The 22,719-nt window shown below is 35.8% G+C and overlaps 1 protein-coding gene across 5 annotated transcripts in view; it reads left to right on the top strand.

The window, feature by feature from the left end:
- The window catches only part of LOC149787205 (uncharacterized), a 111,410-nt gene that overhangs the window by 75,360 nt on the left and 13,331 nt on the right, over positions 1–22,719 (top strand). For all 5 annotated transcript variants that reach the window (XM_089977704.1, XM_089977707.1, XM_089977705.1 and 2 more), the window contains 3 exons: positions 6,983–7,104; positions 10,414–10,583; positions 15,905–16,026. In XM_089977704.1, the coding sequence (XP_089833830.1) occupies positions 6,983–7,104; positions 10,414–10,583; positions 15,905–16,026 (414 nt within the window). The remainder of the gene's footprint in view (positions 1–6,982; positions 7,105–10,413; positions 10,584–15,904; positions 16,027–22,719) is intronic.

Genomic DNA, 22,719 nt, shown 5'->3' on the forward strand with positions numbered 1-22,719 from the left:
CATGTACTATATAAAAATAGTATTATGTAGTACATGTATGACAAATTGTATACAACGAGTCCCATTGAGCATGTGGCAGAGATGATGTGAAAAAGCATAGTGCTAGGAAAAAGCACATAGATATTGGGAATATTAAGAGCACCCAGCAGATTTCAGCTCTGGAGTACTTTAGGCCTTTGACTAAAGACCTGCAAACTACCATTGCTGCAGCATTGTGAGTATTCTTAATGAACATAAGCTGCCTTTCTCTGATGGAAATCGGCAACAATGAAAGAGTATTTTCTATCGTGAGGACAAATAAGATGTACTTTAGGGTCTACTTAGGTGCTGAGAATTTGCAACAATTTTAGTCACCAAGATCAACAACCAGGCAAGAAGTCAGAACTGGTTTGAAAACAAATTTACCAAAGCCCAATTGAGCAAGTTCAAGTCTGCCACAGACAAATACCATGATGTTTGTGTATATCAGTAATTTGGCTTCAAATAAATTTGCATATAATTAGTTTAAATAATTTGTTTAAGTTTATTTTGATTTTGATAAGATGCATACTGACCATCAAAGTGTCATGGTATAATTTGCACTAATTGTGTTCAAAATTCACTAATTTGTATCCCTCATTTCACTAATTGCAACTTTGGAAGGTTACCAGCTCTAGAAACTGGTTTTATATACACTTCTTTCTGTAAACATTTGAACCTAACCATGGCTATTTTCCCCCATTTTGACTAGTGTTTTTATTATTTAGTGCTATATCTGTGTTCTGACACGATCTGTACAAAACTGATCTATATTACCAAATTTGTGTCATACATAAATGGAGCCATAGAGTGAACATTATAAAGTTTTAGTGTGACGACATATAATAGATTAAGTGCCAACACTCAACTTTCAGGGTTTAATAATCTTGTTAACATTCATGACGTGCTGTTTGCAATTACAAGAAGCACACATGCAATGTTTCAATTATACCAAAGGATTATCGTTGAAAGTACATTTTTGAAGGGGATAGATTTATAAGACCTTGTGCATTGAAATACCTTCATCTGTCAGACCTAGAATACAGATTAAATGAAACCATATGCTTTGAAATACCTTCATCTGTCAGACATACAATACAGACTATACAAAACCTTGTGCTTTGAAAAAGATTTTCTGTCAGATCTACAACACAGATTAAATAAAACCATATGCTTTGAAATACCGTCATCTGTCAGGCATACAATACAGATTAAATAAAACCATATGCTTTGAAATACCTTCATCTGTCTGACTCCAATACAGATTAAATAAAACCACGTTCTTTGAAATACCTTCATCTGTAAGACCATAACTCAGAGGGAAAATAATATACAGCATGGTTAACTCTATGTAGTTTCGTTAAACTATTAGAATACCGCTCTCATCTGTATCCACGCAGATGAAGACCTATTTTATATGTACACTCTCACTAAATTATTTTAATACCGCTGGCATCTGTATCCACACAGATGAAGACCTATTTTTATTTGTACACTATCACTATATTATTTTAATATCGCTGGCATCTGTATCCACACAGATGAAGACTGATTTTTATGTATACACTCTCAGTAAACTATTATAATGCCGCAGTCATCTGTGTCCACACAGATGAGGACCTATTTTTATATGTACACTCACTGAATGAGTTTTTTCTCCTATGTCCAAGGCAGTTGTCAGGGCGCCGATTGGCCAACTGGTATTATGTGGTCACCATTATAGATTACTTCCATCTCACCTCTGTCTGCTTAAGTTCTTGGGCTTCGCCAATGGAGGTACATGAGAAAGCTTGCCATGGATTGGTGTTTTTTTCCAGGTACTTCCACCACCATTTATACTGGTTGCCTTTGTAATGCCTATTGTTTGCTGAAAAACAGCAATAAACACCTTAACAACAACAAAAAGCAAGGCAGCTGTCTACAGAGTGGTTTTCATAGCACCAACCACAGGTCACTATTTCCTGTATTTTATGATCCACAGACTTGCATTAAATTTTGAGGCCCAGAGTTTCTCCAAAGCACTCACCATTACGGATCTTTGCCATCTCACCTCTGTCTGCATGGGTTCGAATCTCAGGTTCAGCCAATGTGTTTATGTGAGAAAGCTTGCCAGTAGCTTCTTGTGGGTCAATGGTTCTTTCCAGAGTTTTCCCATGTTCTTCTCCACCATTGATACTGGCCGCCATATATAGCCTGTATTGTACTGAAAAATGGCGTTAAACCCTACAACAACAACAACAGCAGCATTAAATTTTGTAGTTAATGTTATTGTTCAGCATCTGTTCATGGCATAATTTATGAAGCTATGAATGCATCTCTATTAGTAACACATCCTTACCACAAAAGACAGTCATTAAACTATGAATGCATCTATATTAGTGGTAACCCCTTACCACAATGGACAGTCGTCACACTATTGATGCATCTCTATCAGTAACCAACCCTTACCACAGAGAATGGTGCCCTGGGTGGCTGAGTGCTCTAAATCACTCACCTTTACAAATCACTGCTATCTTACCTCTGTGGGTTGAAATCTAAGTCTTGGTCAATTTAGGTATATGAGAGAGCCATCAGTAGCTTCCAGTGGGTCAGTGGTTCTTACCGGATTTTCTGATTTCTTTCCCTAACAGTTATATTGGCCACCATCTATAGCATATCCAGCCCTGAGACATGATGTTAAACCCCAAAACTGCAACAAAATTACCACAAAGGACAATGTTGTTAAACTATGAATGCATCTCTATTAGTAATATACCTTACAGCAAAGGAAAGAATCGTTATAATTTAATCTCTACTCATATTACCAGAAGTAAGAGGAAAGGATCATTAGGCTATGAATGGATCTCTATTAATAATACAACTGAACCACGAGGGAAAGAATCATTAGGCTATGAACGGATCTATATTAATAAAACACCCATTCCACAAAGGAAAGAATCATTCGGCTTTGAATGAATCTCTATGAATAATACACCTGTACCATAAAGGAAAGAACCATTAGGATATAAATGAATCTATAGGCTATAAATGAATTTATTAATAATACACCCGTACCACAAAGGAAAGAATCATTAGGCTATAATTGAATCTCTGTTAATAATACACCCGTACCACAAAGGTCTGGTGCAATCATTATGGTGTAGTGTAAAACGTACATCAAGAAAAGTTGAAAAATGTGAGTTTAAAATATGGGTTACCTGGGAAACACAAAATAGCTGATTCTCAGCCTACCGGTAATTTGTCTAAAAGTAATTGTATTCGGCAAATGCTTGTTGATGATGACAATGGTTTTTAAAGCTTTGAAGTTTATTACATTATTGTAGTTGGGAAACTGCTAATGGAAATACCATTGGGTGACTTAATAACTCAAAGTAATGTTGAATACAAATTCAATATACATGATAGATGAACAAAAACAGATGGCATGCCTGTCATCTGAAAGGGTAGAATGCCAAGCCTAACTAAAACACAGGAAGTTTAAATGCTGAGTGTAATTTTTATTTTGTTTGTCAAACAATTAAGTCACGCAATTTAGTATGCTGCAAAACTATAAGGCTTAAGAATCCAAAGTGAAATTTAAAACATATATTTTCATCAAAATACCTGAACAAGAATATGAATTGATTGGACTTAAAATCGTGATAGAGCATTACGGAACAGTTATGAAAGTTGTGTCATATTAGTCAACAAAGCTCTGCTTCAAGAAAGTCAAATGTCGTCAAAGCTTACATTAGTAACATTTCTTATTTTGGAGTAGAGATGTCTCAGTGACAACACCTCAGATAAGTGGAATGCCGATCATAATAACCATGAAGTCCATTTTACCTGGATAAGCTAACTAATATGCATATGCTCCTTACAGGCAGCAGACTGTAAAAGGAGGTTCTCAGCAATACTTTTATACAGATAAGGAACAGATTTAGCTCAGAAACAATCCAAGATTAATGCTTGAATAACAAAAAGCAAAATCCTTAGCATTGATTTATTAGCTCACTAACAGAGTAGAGCATGAAGAATAAACAATGGATGCTGAATAGTTATGTAAATATGAAACTATCTCCATTTCCTCATTCACCCTTTTCATTTCTACTCCCCATTTCTTCAGTGGCAATGGGCCACTTCCCCCATTAAACATAATATTCACATCATCTCTGAAAGAAGGTCACTGTGTCATACATTTCAAATTTTGTTGTATTACATTGAGATCGTTCATACTACTGTACCAAGATTAATGCACCTTATGGGATGTATCTTGACAAGTACTATTCCTTATCAAATATTTCTACTCTGAATGGCTGGTCATATCAACATGGAGGTTTTACTAAAGAGTTCTTTTTATGTATACTGTATAACTGGTTCTACATGTAATATGGTCATTGGAATGGACAATTGGAAAAACTTGCTATCACAGTTCCTTCTGAACGAGAAATCATATTGAAATGAGATTTTTGCCAGAAAACTTCTAATGATGTATAGACACAAAAATAAATATGGTGCCACTTGAACTTTGAATGTGGCCATCACACTGGCAATCATACAGATCTTGTTATCATTGTTTTTTTCTCACTGGATGGTCATACCAAACATGGGGTATTTACTAAATGAATTCCTTTGAGAACTAGTTGGTCAGAAATATAACTGGGGCCACTTAAACATTCAGTATGGGAACCAGTGGCCAGTTTTAAATTCTAGTCATCACTGCTCCTGAATGAATTATCGTAAGACCATGTGATTTTCACTGAAAAACATCTTAAGATTTCTAGTTGTTTGTAACTTTAAACATTGCTTATTTGGTCTCCAATGTCCTGGCATTGCTGCTCTTCTTACAACGGTGGTCATTTTCACATTGTACATTTTCAGAACAATTATTACAGTGTCATGTTGGACCTAAATTAAAAGGGTGCCATTTTTGTTTCCAAAATTGCCATCTTGAAAATGGTGCTGTTGCTGATCGTCTTAAGTAGAAAGTCTTATGAACATGGGGTTTTCTCGAGACGATTTCTAGGGTGTCTAGTTGGACTTGAATGAAAATGATGCAGTCAAACCCTCAAAATGGCCACCATGGTAGCCATCTTAAAAATATTGCTATCACTTTTTCCAAATGGAGAGTCATGATCAGCATGACATTTTCCTCAAAGGGTTTTTATGTTACCTGATAACTGCTAAGTTAAAATGGTACATTCAGTATGGATGCTACAATGGCCATCAAAGGGTTTATATGTTACCTGATAATTCCTAAGTGAAAATGGTGCAGTCTTAGATTCAGTATAGATGATACAATGGCCATCTTGGGAATAGTTTTGTCTGTGATGTCAACTTGGTTCTTCGTTAAACTGACACTAATCTGATGTTTATGAAGGCCACCACAGTGTTATCTTTTAAGAATATCAGAGATAGTTTCAACACTAGCTATTTAACATGAAGGCCACCAGTGTTGTTATCATTTAAGAATATCAGAGATAGTTTCAACAATAGCTGTTTAACAGGAAGAAATGTTGTATTTTGAATTCATGGAAATTATTTTCAGCCAATGTAGCATGAATTGCATCTTGGGACTCTTTTTACTCCCTAAATAAGAATTCAACGATTCATCAATGAGCAGATATTTAAACTCTAAATTTTCTGAATTTGTTAACATATCACTGTGGTGACCATCTTAAAAATATTGCAAATACCGTATGTATGATCAACATATTTGTGGCTTTATATCTGTGTGATCAACTAACAGCAACACTACTTGACATGGCTGTATATCTGTGTGATCAGCTAACAGCAACACTACTTGACATGGCTGTATATCTGTGTGATCAGCTAACAGCAACACTACTTGACATGGCTTTATATCTTTGTGATCAGCTAACAGCAACACTACTTGACACAGCTGTATATCTGTGTGATCAGCTAACAGCAACACTACTTGACATAGCTGTATATCTGTGTGATCAGCTAACAGCAACACTACTTGACATGGCTGTATATCTGTGTGATCAGCTAACAGCAACACTACTTGACATGGCTTTATATCTTTGTGATCAGCTAACAGCAACACTACTTGACACAGCTGTATATCTGTGTGATCAGCTAACAGCAACACTACTTGACATAGCTGTATATCTGTGTGATCAGCTAACAGCAACACTACTTGACATGGCTGTATATCTGTGTGATCAGCTAACAGCAACACTACTTGACATGGCTTTATATCTTTGTGATCAGCTAACAGCAACACTACTTGACATAGCTGTATATCTGTGTGATCAACTAACAGCAACACTACTTGACATGGCTGCATATCTGTGTGATCAGCTAACAGCAACACTACTTGACATGGCTTTATATCTGTGTGATCAGCTAACAGCAACACTACTTGACATGGCTTTATATCTGTGTGATCAGCTAACAGCATCACTACTTGACATGGCTTTTTATCTTTGTGATCAGTTACCACTAACAATGCTTGATATGGCCTTCGATATGTGTGATCAACCATTTTTCAGCTTATTGCACAAAATGTTTACACTTGTAACTTTTCTTTTCACATTTTAATCTTATATCATTCTTTACCATCAAGAAGAACTTGAGTGGTTTGTCATCTATAGGATTTCATGAGTTGCCTCCCTTAGTATATAACCTCACTTGCAATGTCATCAATATAGCTTCTTGCATATATATTAAGGATACCTGTACACAGTTAAGGTCATCAAATCAAGCTGTAAATAATTTTGATACTGGCAAGGTCATCAGTGTAGCCTGTTGCATGTACATCCATGATACATTACATACAAAAAGATATCAAAGAGAAACAGTTGCTTTACTTGGATATTTGTAAGGTCAAGTAAGGATACCTATATTTGATATATGGTAAATATATAATATAACAATGGTGACAACAAAAAAGCAGTATCAAGCAGATAAAATCAATAAACCAATCAAACTAAAGGCTTTTATGAACTTGCAATTGCAGGTGATTTCTCGACTAGAGGTGGAAAAAATGAGCAAGGAAGGAACTCTCCCAATAGAAAAAAGTGAAGAACTGGATTTGTTTCTGAGATTTTTGCATGAAACAGGAATTATCATCTACTTCAGGTGAGAATAGAATGGTTAATGTTTTAACAGTCCCGTATTGTAGATGATGCATTGTGTCCATGTTTCTAACAGTGTATTCTAGTTTCATACTGACAAAAAAGTTTCAGATTCAGCTATTGAATACAGTTTAATGACACATCACCACCATCCTAACTATATTGTTCTGAGAAAGTTTAGGCTGGTGAAAGACATGCAAAATAAAGATGATGTCAAAATTGGTCAAATCCTGAAAATATAATGTCAGATATAGAGATAATTTACATTCATTTGAAAAAGTCAAAGCCCTTCTTGGATGGAATATCACGTCATCATGGGATGCAATCCAAGACAAAAATTGTTGCCTCCATTGGTCATTTTGTATTTATCCTCATATCTGTACCTACTGTGTATCTCCTGCTACACAACATACTGGACTGTACATCAGGCATAGTCAACATTGTCAAGTCTGTACAGCGGGTCACATGTTTGAGACCCCTGGTCTACATCCTCAAATCTACATCGGGTTGCATGTTTGAGACCCCTGGTCTACATCCTCAGGTCTGTACAGTGGGTCACATGTTTGAGACCCCTGGTCTACATCCTCAGGTCTGTGCTTATTATATCTCTTACATGCTGCAGGGTGCATTAGGACTTACTGTACAACATACTAGGTGTATTAGACGTAGTCTACATCTTCAAGCCTGTACCTGCTGTATCTCTAACTGTACAACATACTGGAGGGTACATTAGACGTAGTCTACATCTTCAAGCCAGTACCTACTGTATCTCTAACTGTACAACATGCTGGAGGGTGCATCATTAGGCATTGTCAGCATCCTCAAGCCGGTACTTACTGTATGATATAATGATGCATCTGGTCCAGTCTAAATATGAGATAGTGGAGGGTGCATCATAATTAGTCTGCATCCTGAAGCTCCCAGTCTGCATGTTGTAGCTGACATAATTTATCTCTTAGTTTATGAAATAGTCGAAAGTACTTCAGGCCTAGTCTGTATCCTCAAGCTTGGGTGGGGGGTTGGTGTTTTGAGATGGTAAGGAAACATTTGCATATATTTTGTAATTTTGCATTTCATGTTATGTACATTGGCACCAAATTCAATTGCCTTCTTCTGTGAGATTTTCAATTTGCTGAGGATTTCACATATGAAATAAAGTCTTTTACTATGTGCTTATGTGACATGAGAGAGAATTTATGAGAGACATACATGTTTGTGAGGTGGACAAAATTGTTAAAGCCTTTTTAAGATTTAATAAAAACTTAGCTAAACAATATTTGTTCCTTCCAAAACAGTCCCCTCCAGTCACATGCATACATACAGTTCTACGTAGAAATGCCATTCTAGTCTAAAGAAACATTTAAGGATTAAAATACTTTTAGAACTTTTTGTCCATTAGTATTGTGAATGAACATCAATAATGTCTGAATTCTCCTTTCTATTCATAATTTTCCTGTACCGAATTCCTTTTCTACTTCTTTTAGTGCAGTTTTTGGCACAAATTCATGTTCTTTGATCAGATTAAAGTGAGTAAAGACAATTGCTGTAATATTTCATTGTGTGAGTAAAGACATATGACATATACTGTTACATCATTGTGTTAGTAAAATGTATTTTAATATGATCTTGTAATGACAAAATTAATGGAGATTTTAGTTCACTCCGTTATTGCACTTTAACAGGATATTTTAGTCAAAAATAGTGTATTTGGCTGCCTCTTTTATTATTGCCATAAACATCCTCCCTAAATGCACTCATCTTTGTTTAGCTGCTTCTTGTCCAAATATTCTGATAATTACTTGTGCTTAGGAAAGGCTCAGAATGCTACCAATAACATTTTGCAAAAATGTGTATGTATATATATATATGGGGCCCCGAGTGGTCTAAAGCGTTCTCCGTTACGGATCACTGCCATCTCACCTCTGTCTGCGTGGGTTCGAGTCTCAGATTCAGCCAATGTGGGTATGTGAGAAGGCTTGCCAGTAGCTTCTCGTGGGTCGGTTGTTCTTTCCAGGGTTTTCCTGGGTTCTCCTCCACCATTAATACTGGCCGCCATGTATAGCCTATTGTGTGCTGAAAAATGGCGTTAAACCCTACAACAACAACAATATATATATATTTATATATTGGTCTAATCACATTACACAGAGATTTATTCCTCTTGTTGCATCTTACCATGAAAACAAATTGTAACATATGAAAAGATGTTCACATAAGTATTATGACAATTGAGAGTGGTGAAACATAGCATACAAATAATTGGAGTCTTCCTATAAGCACTCAGTGTGGGATATGCCATTTCTGGATGTCCCATTTTATTGTACGTGTTCACATGCATTATGTTTTATTTCAAGACATTTCATGTATTCAGTGCAGTTACTCACAAATTATTTAAAATTGATATTTTGAATTTTTATCTTTCAATAAGATTGCTTTATTTTTTTACTGAGAGTTTCAGATTTAGCCACTAAGAGGATAAAACTAATCACCTTAAAAAATCCTGAGCAATTTGTTAGTTGATACAGGCTTTTGGGGGAAACGGGACCAACAATCCATGTTAGAAATCTCATGTATTAACCACTAAGCTACTGCAACTCCCGTAGTTGCAAATCTCAGTGGTGCCCAAGTTATGACTCACAGGGTCTGCACAGATTGTCTCCCCTTGTAATGCCAATGAAGTTGTATGTACACTGAGGAAGGGACTGTAAGCAGTTTAATGTTGTGAATGATGCAGGAAGATCCAGGGTGCAATGCTGATTGTATACATTGTATCCAGGGTGCAATGCTGATTGTATGCATGAGTTTTAATTTGTCTGTTCATCATCTTCCCTCTCACTATTGCAACAAATTACTGCAAACTTTGCTAAATGGATTCTGTCCATATTGCCTGCTGCTAATGATGGCACATAATGCTAAACATTAATAGAGAACAAAGCAACACTGTCCTTGAAGCTTCTCTTGCCCATGCATGTGAATTTGCGTTCTGAAGTTGTCATATGAAAACCACATGTACATAATATCAGACCCACTTAGGCATCTTGTTGGGTATGTTAGGACTGCATTTTAAAAAGTCCACAAGTTTGAAGGTTCAGAAAGTATGCTGGGTCTATTAGGATTGCATTTCAAAAGAGACATATAACAAAAATACCTACCTACCCAGATTTTTTAAAACCAGTGCAATGTGAAACATTTTGTTTTGCCTAACAGAAAAAAATCATTGCTTGATCCCAAATCATGTGTTATACTGCTACCTTTACACAACATAAAGAGTAATTACATAATTCTAAATCTTGTGAATACTTGTGCTTTTCAGTATTGAAGTATTGAAAGACAATATTGTGTTGGACCCAATATGGTTGATTGATGCCCTGAAATCCCTCATCAATGTTCAAACTAACCTACCAGAAAGTCCTGCTGGCAGTACTGTCTCACAGAAATGGTCTGACTTCAAGGAGAAAGGAATCCTTCATTTAGAACTTGTCGGTTTGTACATTTATTTTTGTTTCCTGTTTTCAGAACATGTGTCTGCCTTACACCCTCAATAGCATAGAAGCTATTTCATCTACAAAATTTGTATGTGGATGCATCTTACAAAATAATTCAGTCATGCAAAGTGTATCATTACAACTTAATTTGCTTATTTGAGTAAGTTGTATTTTCTGCTGTTTGTCTTTTTTAATATTCATGTTTGGAACAATATCACACCAAAATTCAAATAAAGATACATCATTATAAAAGTAAATCAGGAACACTAGGATAACAAGACCCAGTTTTATATTACTAAGACCCAGTTTTCATATTACCAAATTTTCATATCGGAGTGACTATTGTATTTTCTGTTATTCATTACACTATGCTATATTGACGCTCTTTCATCCAATGAAATTTGGTCTATGGAAACATCTTAGTTAAAGTAACTAAGCTATAAAAATAGGTCTTTATCACCTAATTTGCATAGAGTAATGACTTCAGTTAACCTATTTCAGTTAGACTCAAGAAAATGTGCGTGGATGCATCTCTTTTCAGTGTTAATTCAACCATTCCAGTACTAGATCAGTTTTACCACATTCCAATACTAGATCAATTTTACCATAGTTTCATGATTAAGTTTATCTTCATTTCAACCATATTTTTCTTTTTTCGACATAACAGTTGGTACACAGATGCATTTCTGGGAAAGTAACTTTATCATAAAACTGGGTTTCTGTGTTCCAAGTTTCATGCATAGGTGTCTTTTAATTTTCAGCTCTTAGTTTGTTTCATCTTTATTTTTATCCTATTTCACCTATGCTTATGAAAATTGGAAAAGTGACTGCATTTCAGGGAGAGATCTCACTGTATCAAAAAGAAGCCGTTATGACATACTTTTTGAAGATTACATGGTTTATATTAACAATTAATTGCAATAAATTATCAATTCTCCTTTTTCGAAAATAAGTGTCCCAGTAAACTCAATAAATTTATGTACGATTTAAATGTTTTGTGAGCATGTCATTCCACAAAATAAAAATCTACACTAATGTACAAAAACTGGCATCAGTATGTCAGTCCATAAGATCAAAATCTACAAAAATGTACGAAACTAGCATCGGTATGTCAGTCCACAGGACCAAAATCTACACAAATGTACAAAAAGCTGGCATCACGTGGTGATTACTGGTTATAAAAAAAACCTTAAACAATTTGAGCTGTGTTATTGTTAGTGAAAATGTAGGAGCCACATTATGTCATAAAGCAAAGAATGGATCCAGATAGCAAGATATAAAAATACAGCTGGCAAAGCTAATTAAGGCATAGGGATATGAAGTATGGTACAAGTAAGGCATATGGATACAATGTAAAGTGTACAAGTAAGACATGGGATACAAGGTAAGGGTGTAATTAAGAACGGATAAAAGGTAAGGGTATGGGTAAGACAAGGATACAACATAAGGGTGTAATTAAGACATAGGGATACAAGGTAAGTGTATGAGTAAGACATAGGGATACAAGATAAGGGTGTATAATTAAGACATAGGGATACAAGGTAAAGGTATGGGTAAGACATAGGGATACAAGGTAAGTGTATGAGTAAGACATGGGATACAAGGTAAGGGTGTAATTAAGACAGGGATACAAGGTAAGAGTATGGGTAAGACATAGGGATACAAGATAAGGGTGTAATTAAGACATAGGGATACAAGGTACGTGTATGAGTAAGATATGGGATACAAGGTAAGGCTGTAATTAAGACATAGGGATATAAGGTAAGGGTATGGGTAAGACATATGGATACACGATAAGGGTGTAATTAAGACATAGAGATACAAGGTAAGGGTATGGGTAAGACATAGGGATACGAGGTAAGGGTATGGGTAAGACATAGGGATACAAGGTAACTGTATGAGTAAGACATGGGATACAAGGTAAGGGTGCAATTAAGACAGGGATACAATGTAAGGGTATAAGTAAGACAGAAATACAAGGTAAGGGTATAAGTAAGACATATGGATACAAGGTCAGTGTATGGGTAAGACATAGGGATACAAGATAAGGGTATAAATAAGACAGGGATACAAGATAAGTGTATAAATAAGACAGGGATACAAGGTACGAGTATTGGTAAGACAGGGATACAAGATAAGGGTATCAGTAAGGCAGGGATACAAGGTAAGGGTATAATTAAGAAGGTAGGGATACAAGATAAGGGTATAGGTAAGACATAGGGATACAAGGTAAGTGTATGAGTGTGACATTGGTATACAAGGTAAGGGTATAAGAAAGACAGGGATACAAGGTAAGGGTATAAAAAAGACATAGGGATACAAGGTAAGGGTATAAGTAAGACATAGGAATGCGAGGTAAGTTACAAATAAAGCATAAGGATACAATGTAAAGGTAGAGGTAAAGCATAGGAATATGAGGTATGGTACCGGTAACGCATGGGGATATGAGGTGAGGTACAAGTCAAGCATACAGATAGAACTGACATAATAGGTATATAAAAAAATACTTACATAACACTCATTCATAACTTATAATTATAGTAAGTTTATGTACTGGTATGAAAACACTCATAAAACCTAATACACCACTCCCTCGATAACTCGCGCACATCGCACTATAAGCGAGGCGCGAGTTATCGAGGGACCTATAAAATAAGCCCAAAACCAATAAAGTGATTGACGACATAACGGAAAAATAAGGGGGTGTAGGCAGATTATACTGTTGAATACTCACTTTATAATCATTCTGAGATTAACTGTTAATAAATATCTCTTCATAACGGTGTACTTTATTATTTTCTCATAGGACAACATTAAAAATTTCAGGATAAATTACAGTATATTGAGGCGATCATCGAAAACATTATTCCACATGGTTTCCGTTCGCTGAACATGTGTACCACTTCACACATTGTGTACTACGTCACTAATTGTTATGCTGAATTGGATACATTCTAGTTTTATTGTTAGATCCAAATTAGACGTTTTTTATATACAAAAGATCGACTCTTTTCGAGAAACAGTGTCGATCGAACGATAGATAGATAGATAGATTTGAATGCGATAGAAGTAAAATGGAAAACAAAAAAACCAAGAGTTAATCAGTACTAACATATTTAATTGGTCTACAAATTTAAAACAACGTAAATTAGAACAAGTTAATACTTGCTGTTTGTGCCACGCTTGACAAATATCAATTCACTTTTTGAAAAAAATCAGTTAATTTTGTGTGTGTGTGTTACTCCTTGGTTTCTCTGCCGCAGAGCAAATTCCCTCAGATTTCTCAACTGCATGAGCTTTACATAGTCCACATTTTGGGTCTCCAGCCACCTTATGGCAATATCAAAATATTTGATTGGTTCCTGTGCAGAGGGGTGGGGGTGCAGCATCTGTGTCTGCATCACTTTCAACACTTGTGTTACTCCAGTTAGAATCGTCTTCTGCTGTAAATTTGTTCGCTATAGAAATAATTATAGTTTCATCTGACATGTATTCGGCTGTAGGGCAATCGTTGTCAGCACAAATCCACTCCTCCATATCATCAAAAGAAACGTCCATCTCAGGACCATGAGTCTGTACTAATTTCTCCCAAACAGCCTCGGCATTAATGACATCAGTTTCACTGAAACATTCGAAGTCACTATCATCGTCGTTGTCTCTGTTACTGTTTTGCTTTACGTCAAAGGCAGCTCCAAGACCCTTAATACAGCACCCGAGGTCTCTTGTAATCGATTTTTTTTTAATGCAACAAACACTTCCCCAAGTTGTTGATCAAAACAAAGCCGGCATGTACATGTAATTAGGTTCTCACAGAAGTACTCATGGATTTCGATGTGACGGTCGATTGACTCTTTTCATGTTTTCAATGAACAGACTATGTTGTGATTATAATGTTTACACTGAAACGGAATTAAAAGATTAGAACGTGACTTTCACACAGGAAGATGTTTAATTGGTGTTTATTTCATTCTCTGTTGCCACCTGTTAACATTTACCAGAAGTTTTCATTGATCGCTATTTCACCAGACTGTTTATTTACAGTATAATGACAACTATTTATCATAAAACTTACATAATATATGATATCTTTAAACAAAGGTCTCGCTAGAATTTTAAAACTGGGTCTTTCTGCCTCTGAATTCAATCACTAAATATCAGTACATTTTCTCACTCAGCCGCCAAGTCAAAGCCTTTGAACTAGCCGCCTAGCTCTTGCATCATGTTCTTTTTTTTTTAATGTACTCTTATAAAATAGCAACAGTACATCAAAGAGTCTTTCAGTCACTGAATTCTGTCATTGTAAATATCAGCACAGTAAACTGATCAACACATTTTCCCACAAAGCAGGTGGCTGAAACAGGACCAGCAAATCTTTGAATTTTTCCGCGCACCTATTACATGCGTACGGAGGACTCCCGCCTCAGTGATTTTGTGCGTCCCAAATATGCGTAATTAAGCATTTTCGAGATCTCTGAAATTAATTCTTCTCTAGAACCTACAAATTTTAAAATATGGATTATATTTTTACGGGCATTAATCACCATTTTCGATGTTAAAACGAGCAATGTATCAAGATTTAATTTGTCAATTCTTATCGTAATTTTTTCATGTTCAGCATATTTTAAAGATATTTTAAATACATTTTCTCTGGAAAAAATCGGGAGCCAAGACGGACACCGCGTTATAAGCGGGATCACGAGTTATCCGGGCGCGAGTTATCAAGGGAGCGGTGTAGTATAGGAATTTTAAGTATAGGTATAAAAACTTATATGACACTCATCCATAACCTTATATTATAGGTGTAAAGATTTGTTGCAAATGCTGACATGACTTTGCAATGGAAAAAATAATTATGTTCATTCTCCTCCGTATCATGGCAACCTTGTGAATGTAAATATGACTGAATTGAATTGGTCAATTAAATCCATAAGGATAAGTCTGATATTAAATCCATGATGATCGGTCTGATATTAAATCCATGAGGATAAATCTGATATTAAATCTATGAGGAACAGTCTGACATTAAATCCATGAAAATAAGTCTGATATTAAATCCATGAAGATAAGTCTGATATTAAATTCATGAGGATAAATCTGATATTATATCCATGAGGATAAATCTGATATTATATCCACGAGGATAAGTCTGATATTAAATCCATGAGGATAAGTCTGATATTATATCCATGAGGATACGTCTGATATTAAATCCATGACAATAAGTCTGATATTTCAAACTACATGTTTTCAAAAGTACCTCATAACCTTATCATCTTAGAGCATCCAATGGATTAGGAATCATTGGTTTTTCTTTCACAGATGCTATCTGGACAAAGGAGAAGCATCCAGAGCTACATGCCAACAAAGAGCACATTTTACTAATAATGGAGCAGTTAAACATCATTGCCAAACCAAGGGTCTGGAATGAGATTGGTGAGAAGGTCAGTTGATATGAATGTTTCAGTTTTCTTCTCCATTTTGTATAATTTACAAACGTTGCATCTTGTTAGATCCTTAAAGTTTAAATAGTGAAAGATGAATTTTGAATAAGAATACTGCAGTTATGTGATTTAATGTCTTCAACATTGTTTTAAATTGACTGAAAATTGGTAAGCATGTAAACAAATTTAATGGGGTTTCAGGTTTGTACCAGTGATGCAAACCCACTATCAAATATGAAAAAAGGAAAATACATCTCAGCAGCTGCTTAAATAATATAACTGAAGGCAACCATACAGAAAGGATTGTCAAATTGACATCAGCAGTAGAGATTGACCATTTAATTTTGTTATCATACATTTTTTCTTGAACAAAACAAAACAGAATTTCAGCAAATTCACTAGATAGAACAATGGCATAAGGAGCTTTCAGGTTGATACAGAAAGATGTTATCAGACTTAAATTATGACTGCCATTTATAAAATAGACATTTAAATTCTTTAAATTGCATCTGAAATCTTCTCTGGGCTGTTCTGGTAAAACATATATCCCCCCCGGGGACGGCACTTCAAAAAAACTTCTGTAGGAGGTTGTATTTCGAACTATTTTAATTCTGACAGTGGAAGGTTGGCTAGGAAAATCACTTATGTTGTGGGTTGTGCTAACAAAATGAGAAATCGCTGGTGGGTTTGTCAGAAAGAAGAAAGAAGAAAAAAAAACGAATATATATTTAAAATCGCATCTCCCCCCCCCCCCCCCCAGCGGTCTAATGTGAATAAAAAAATTGGGTCCGAAAATGATGCCAGTACATGCGAGTGGACGTATTTTGTACGAATTCGCGTACTTTTAAAGCAGTGATACGCGTTCGGCAAATTACGTCAACACTGCAGATATAAAAAATGTTCTTTGCGCAGTATGCAATTTTTTTTTAAACTTTTAACATTAACTTCAAAAGTGCATTTCGCAATGCAATTCACGCTGCCGCAGCTGTCTCACAACACTTGATGCGACATCCAGATATCTGAATACTTCGGTTCGACATGAATGGCTGTTAAACAAAATTTGATTCATTCAATGGCCCTGGAACAGGCATTTTATGGAGTTTTTGCCTTACTTTCATTGTGGAAGTTTGTCGAATGCGTGTTTCCAATAAGGGCCACACAGGAAACCAAAATGGTTGAATCACAACACGGTTTGTCTTCAGACGACGTTTTTCAGTCGGCAAATACTGGCTGGTGATAGCTATGATGACAATGAATTTCATGTATCATGGACATTGGAAAAAATGTCACTGGAAATACCAGTGTGTGATTTTGAGCCCAAAATTGATGTTGAGTGCGAGTCTGATGTACGTGTTGGATGGACAATATGTCGGTTATATTTGTTAAATATACCCATGTCTAAACAAGCAGACTGTGGCAATGTTGGACTTAAAACCCTAATACAGCATTATGGAAGAGAAAAATCTGGCATAAGAGGCAGCAAAATACTGATTCAAGGAAGTGACTCTTTGGCAGGGTTCATGTTAGTGAAAACTAACAGGGGTCTCAGTAATCACGCGTATTTGGACGCCAATTTTTTTTATTTAGGTGGGTGGTAAAATTCAAATACTTGCCAGTCCTGCTTCAGTCACCTGCATAGTGGGAAAATGTGTTGATCAGTTAGCTGTGATGATATTTGCAATGACAGAATTTAGTGGTTGAAAGGACCCCCCCCCCCGTCGTCACCTTTATAAGAGTACATCAAAAGAACATGCTGCAGTAGTTAAGCGGCGAGACCAAAGGCTTAGACTGGTAGCTGGGTGGGAAAATCTACTGTTATTTACAGTGCTTGAATTTAGAGACAGAAATACCCAGAGATTTACATGTGGTCATTTATAACAGTACATCAAATAAACAACTTTAGCTTTCATTCTTGTGTTCATTACCGAGTGTAACGGAATAAGCAGTGCACGTGACCTCGGAATCATGACATGTTGAGACATAGACTTGAATGAGTATTTTGGGGTTCAAAGGCAAACTGACGAAGATTCGAAGATTGTGAGATTCAGGAGAGGGCCAGAGTTGCTAGAACTGATAATTTGAAAGGGACATTAGCCAAGTGTATGAAAGTGTGTGATGCCTAGTTTAGTGCTTTGAATAAGACCTTTCTTGGATCGAAAACATTCAGACTCACTCTGATGGACAAGCAAGAGCTATGTCAGTGTTATAAATATGTCAGTATTATAAAGAATGAAGAAATTAAACTCTATGGCAACCAATAGTTACTATAACTGGCATAGTTTTCTGAGAGGGGACTGCAACTTTTCCTGATGGGACTCATATTTTTACCAAAATGGGAGCCATGGACTCTTAGTTTTAAAATCCTAACGAGACCTCTGGTTCAAAACTTTTCTTTCTGGGACAGAGATATCCAAGAGAGAATACCTATGGGGCCATACATGTGAGATGTTGAAAATTGCACAACAATAAAGAACATTAACTTGTTCAAGCTAGTTATGCATATGCGTTTCAGACAGCAGGCAATGAAAGGAGTTCACAGCACAGAATAATATTTGTACATCGAGGAGGAGGATCATATTAAATTCAGAAACAATTAACAGATTAATGTTCATAAGGAACATCAGAGAATCCCCATACAACATAATTAAGTGTGTGTAGATCTCAGGTTGGCAGAACCACTAAGCAACAAAAGAATAAAAAGACAAACTTTTGTATCATATGCAGATGTATGACCAAATGATGTACGTGCTCTCTATTTGCAAAAATTAAATGACATTAAACATAAGAGACTGACTGATCTGTGTAAACTCAAAGCAAGATGGATCAAATTTGTCCTGTTTATGTTTGGTTCTTCCATATATATAGATCATGGTGGTATTTTCTGCAAACCTTTTGGCACTTAGTTCCAAGCCATCATTTGGTATTTGTATTGCAAAATGGATAACTAAAAAAGTATATTATCTAGTACAATACATTTTTAAGCAGTATCATTAACTGATGATGAAATTGATGAAAAAATACTTGATGTCATTTTGATATATGGATTCTTTACTAGACTACTAATCTGTTCATCCTGATTATTTTTTTTAACCATCTTATTTAGTCTTACTGGTACCAGTGCTTTTAATAAAATTGTAACTTCTATTTTCTTGCAATCTAAATATTTATAATGATGTGTTATTGTCAAAAGGTAAAATGTGCTTAGTGTTGTAAAATCTAAAACTATTAATTAGCAAGGGACTAAAGTAAAAAGTGGACAGAAATTATTGCCATATTACAGTGCTGTTAGAAACAACAGAATAGTTGTACAAGATGTATTTTGCAAAATGTTGTAGAACTAGCGCTCATATTGTCACCACATATTCTACTTAAATAATGATATCATTATTTCTGTATATTCCTATCAGTATTTTCCCAGTGGTAGTAATTTTCTGATCTGATGTTCATTTCTTGTGCAATTTTTACACATCAAGAATTCTCACCGTATCATTAAAAAACAATGTAATCTGCACCAAATTGAGTTGTTTGAGAAGAAATTAATTTTTGTAACCCACAAATCACTGAAGCTACGAGTTCTTGCATTAAAGTCTCACATTAAATAACATTTGAAGTAGCCACGATAGTAGTTTAGGATGCAACTGTACCAATTTCACCTTTGGTATATCCAAATCTTGAATGTGATGGAGGAACATAGATCCAAAATAAACACATCAATATTAGAACCTGTTCATTGACTATGAATCAAGTATCTGAGTCCAACTGAATTGCTAGAAATTTTTTAATTCTTTTGACAACATCATAATTAGCTGTCAAATATGGAGTAAGCCTATAGTCTTTATGCCATCCCAACCAAGACCCCACCACAACCATGTGACCATGCCCAATGACCTCACAGTAATAATTGCTATACAACTAGAGATGACATCTCTTTGAGAATTTTGATTTCAGTAGAGCTGTAACAGAGTGGAACATTAAAAAAGAGTGCCAGATGTTTAAGTGTTAGGGAGATATTTAACAATGGCTATTCCCACCACCACCACTTCCTCATTGGAGATGACACACACACAAAATTTAGAGTACATCCTGAAATCCTGGCAGCATCCCTGCAGAGGAGATAACTTGACTATTCAACTTTATTGGTCTCTGGTTATCCCATGGTATTTCTGCTACTTGAACATTATCGTACAGTGTGTCCATTCAGCATGGTCGAAAAAGGCTTACAACCATTGAGTTGTTCAAGGACTCCCATTACTACAGATGTGAAAGAACGAGAACCATACTATAAATCAGTGAAGATAAAATAGAGTGTATGTGCGTTTGACTGTCCCTGATTGGTTGATAATGAAAGTAAGATTTTAGCAAAAACAATCTTTTAAGAGCTTGTCTTACTTGTAACTGAAAAAAGTGAGGGACATTGTTTATTTAACATAATTTCCATCCCTTTACAGACCAGAGTTTGGACGACTCATTACTGAAATCAGCAGCTGACTCTTTGGTGCAGTATTGAAAGCACACATTTCAAATTTGTATAGATACAGAAAATGGTGCGGCTGTTATGGTTTTTTTTCTTTAAAAGATGTCGTCATAGATGTGTCTATACAGATATAAATTTGATCATGAGCACTCAAGTAACTAAATTTTAATATCGTGGTGTTTGCACAAATTTACAATGGGAACTGAATTAGTGCAGAGTCCTGAACTCTTGAGTTTTGTGCAGAAATATGGAATCCAAGCAGAATATATCCAGAAATTTAGAGGTTTTTAATCTTGGATTTAGTCTCCCCATTGTGTTTCACACTGATATGCATATTCACAGAACATTTGTACAGTAATAGGAAAAGTAAGTGAGAAATTTAGATACATATCATAAACAAGACAAACAGTATGTGGTGGGGGAGAAGATCATTAGAACAGGCTGGAATGGAGAATTATAATAAAAACAATACTGAGTAGAAGTGTGCCTCTTTTTTTGTGTGCAACATTATTTTCTTAGCTACAGTAAGAAATTTCATCAAAAGGAAGACAATAAAGGGGTACATTTAACTAAACCAATATGAATTTAGTTACTTTAAAGCTGTATCAAATTGATTTTAACCTTCTGGTCTGTTTCTGTCCATTCTGGTGATATGTCCACTGAATCAGTATGGTTGGAAAAAATATTTGGCAAATTTAAAAAATTAAAAATCTTTTGGCAGATTATGATTATACCCTACTTTTGCCAGAGAGATGTGAATAATTTTATTTCTTGGTTTGTTGATTGAGGTTGTTGCTCAATTCAAATGCATCATTGAAAAACATTGATACATTCTCATACTTTGTTACAGTGATTTGTGATTTGTATTTTTAACGTAGCTTTAACAATTTTTCAGTCATATCGCTACGATGTCTGCAGTTTATAGTGATGTCTAGCACTGGGGCTTCATGCTGCATACATGTAGCATGATGTCCCACCCAGTCACATTATCCTGACACCGGGCCGACCAGTCCTAACACTAACCTCTTAATACTGAGCGCCAAGCGAGGCAGCTGTTAATACCATTTTTGTAAGTCTTTGGTATGACTCGGCCGGGGATCGAACCCACGACCTCCCGCATCCGAGGCGAACGCTCCAACCACTAGACCACCATACTTTGTTACAAATATTTATTACAGATGCATATCATCAGATATTGGTGAATATAGCTTGAATAAGTTATAACAGTTCTAAATGGAACAATGAACATTGTTAAGAGAAAATTTAAGTGAGCTAAAGTGTAAACGTTTTGGCTGTGTGTGGTGCAGGATTGCTCAAGACTTTTCTATCTCGTATGCTCACCATGAAAAATCCATTTGCACCAACTGATGATGACTTTTAGGTAACTGTCAGAAAGGCATAATTGACGATATTCTATAGTCTACAAAAATTACTTGAGTCAAAAGTTGTAAACTCATACAGCTGTGGCAAAAATGATTGACTAGTACCTTTGCTGCTGTTGCTACAGTTGATTAGTTTGTTGACTCAGTGTAGTTTGATTTTGGGTTTTTTGGTGATTTTTTTAACAATATATTAGGTGGAGGAAGGACCCCGAAAGACCACCAACCTAAATTGGTTGATCTGTGACACAAACTCACTCTGTGAGATGTTTAAGTGATGTAAAAGCAAGCACCTTAGTACACTTGGGCACATGGAACCTCTGTTGATTTGACGTTTATCTCCAACAGCTGAAGTCATCTAGACATGAGCTCTCGGGGTTTCAGTAGATCAGTATGGCCGTTACACCATTTTCAGATGAAGAGAATCTATATATGGCACCAGTTTTACTGCTGAAGAAAATCCAAGTCCTTTTGAGACACCAAACACCACTTATGTAGAACCACTGACCTTCCACAAGTAACTGGCAACATTCTCATTAGCACATTGGATGCAAGTAATCACATGACAAGCATCTTGTATCACTGCCATGGAAGCCCCTCAGATCTGTATCACAAGACAAGCATCTTATACCACTCTGCCACGAAAGCCCCTCAGGCCATAGGTATAAGTCTCATATGCAAGACTAGAAGTGGGAGATAGAACCTGTGACAACTGGACTGAAAGTGCATAATGTTACTGCTAGGCCATCAGTGATGATGATGCTGTTGACATTGCAGTTAACTGCAATGACATTGATTTTATAAGTGCTCTGGGAAAAATGATTCTTTGACTTTCATCCA

This window comes from Sinohyriopsis cumingii, chromosome 12, assembly GCF_028554795.1.
Source record: "Sinohyriopsis cumingii isolate HCF-2022 chromosome 12, ASM2855479v2, whole genome shotgun sequence".
Classification (NCBI taxonomy): Eukaryota; Metazoa; Mollusca; class Bivalvia; order Unionida; family Unionidae; genus Sinohyriopsis; species Sinohyriopsis cumingii.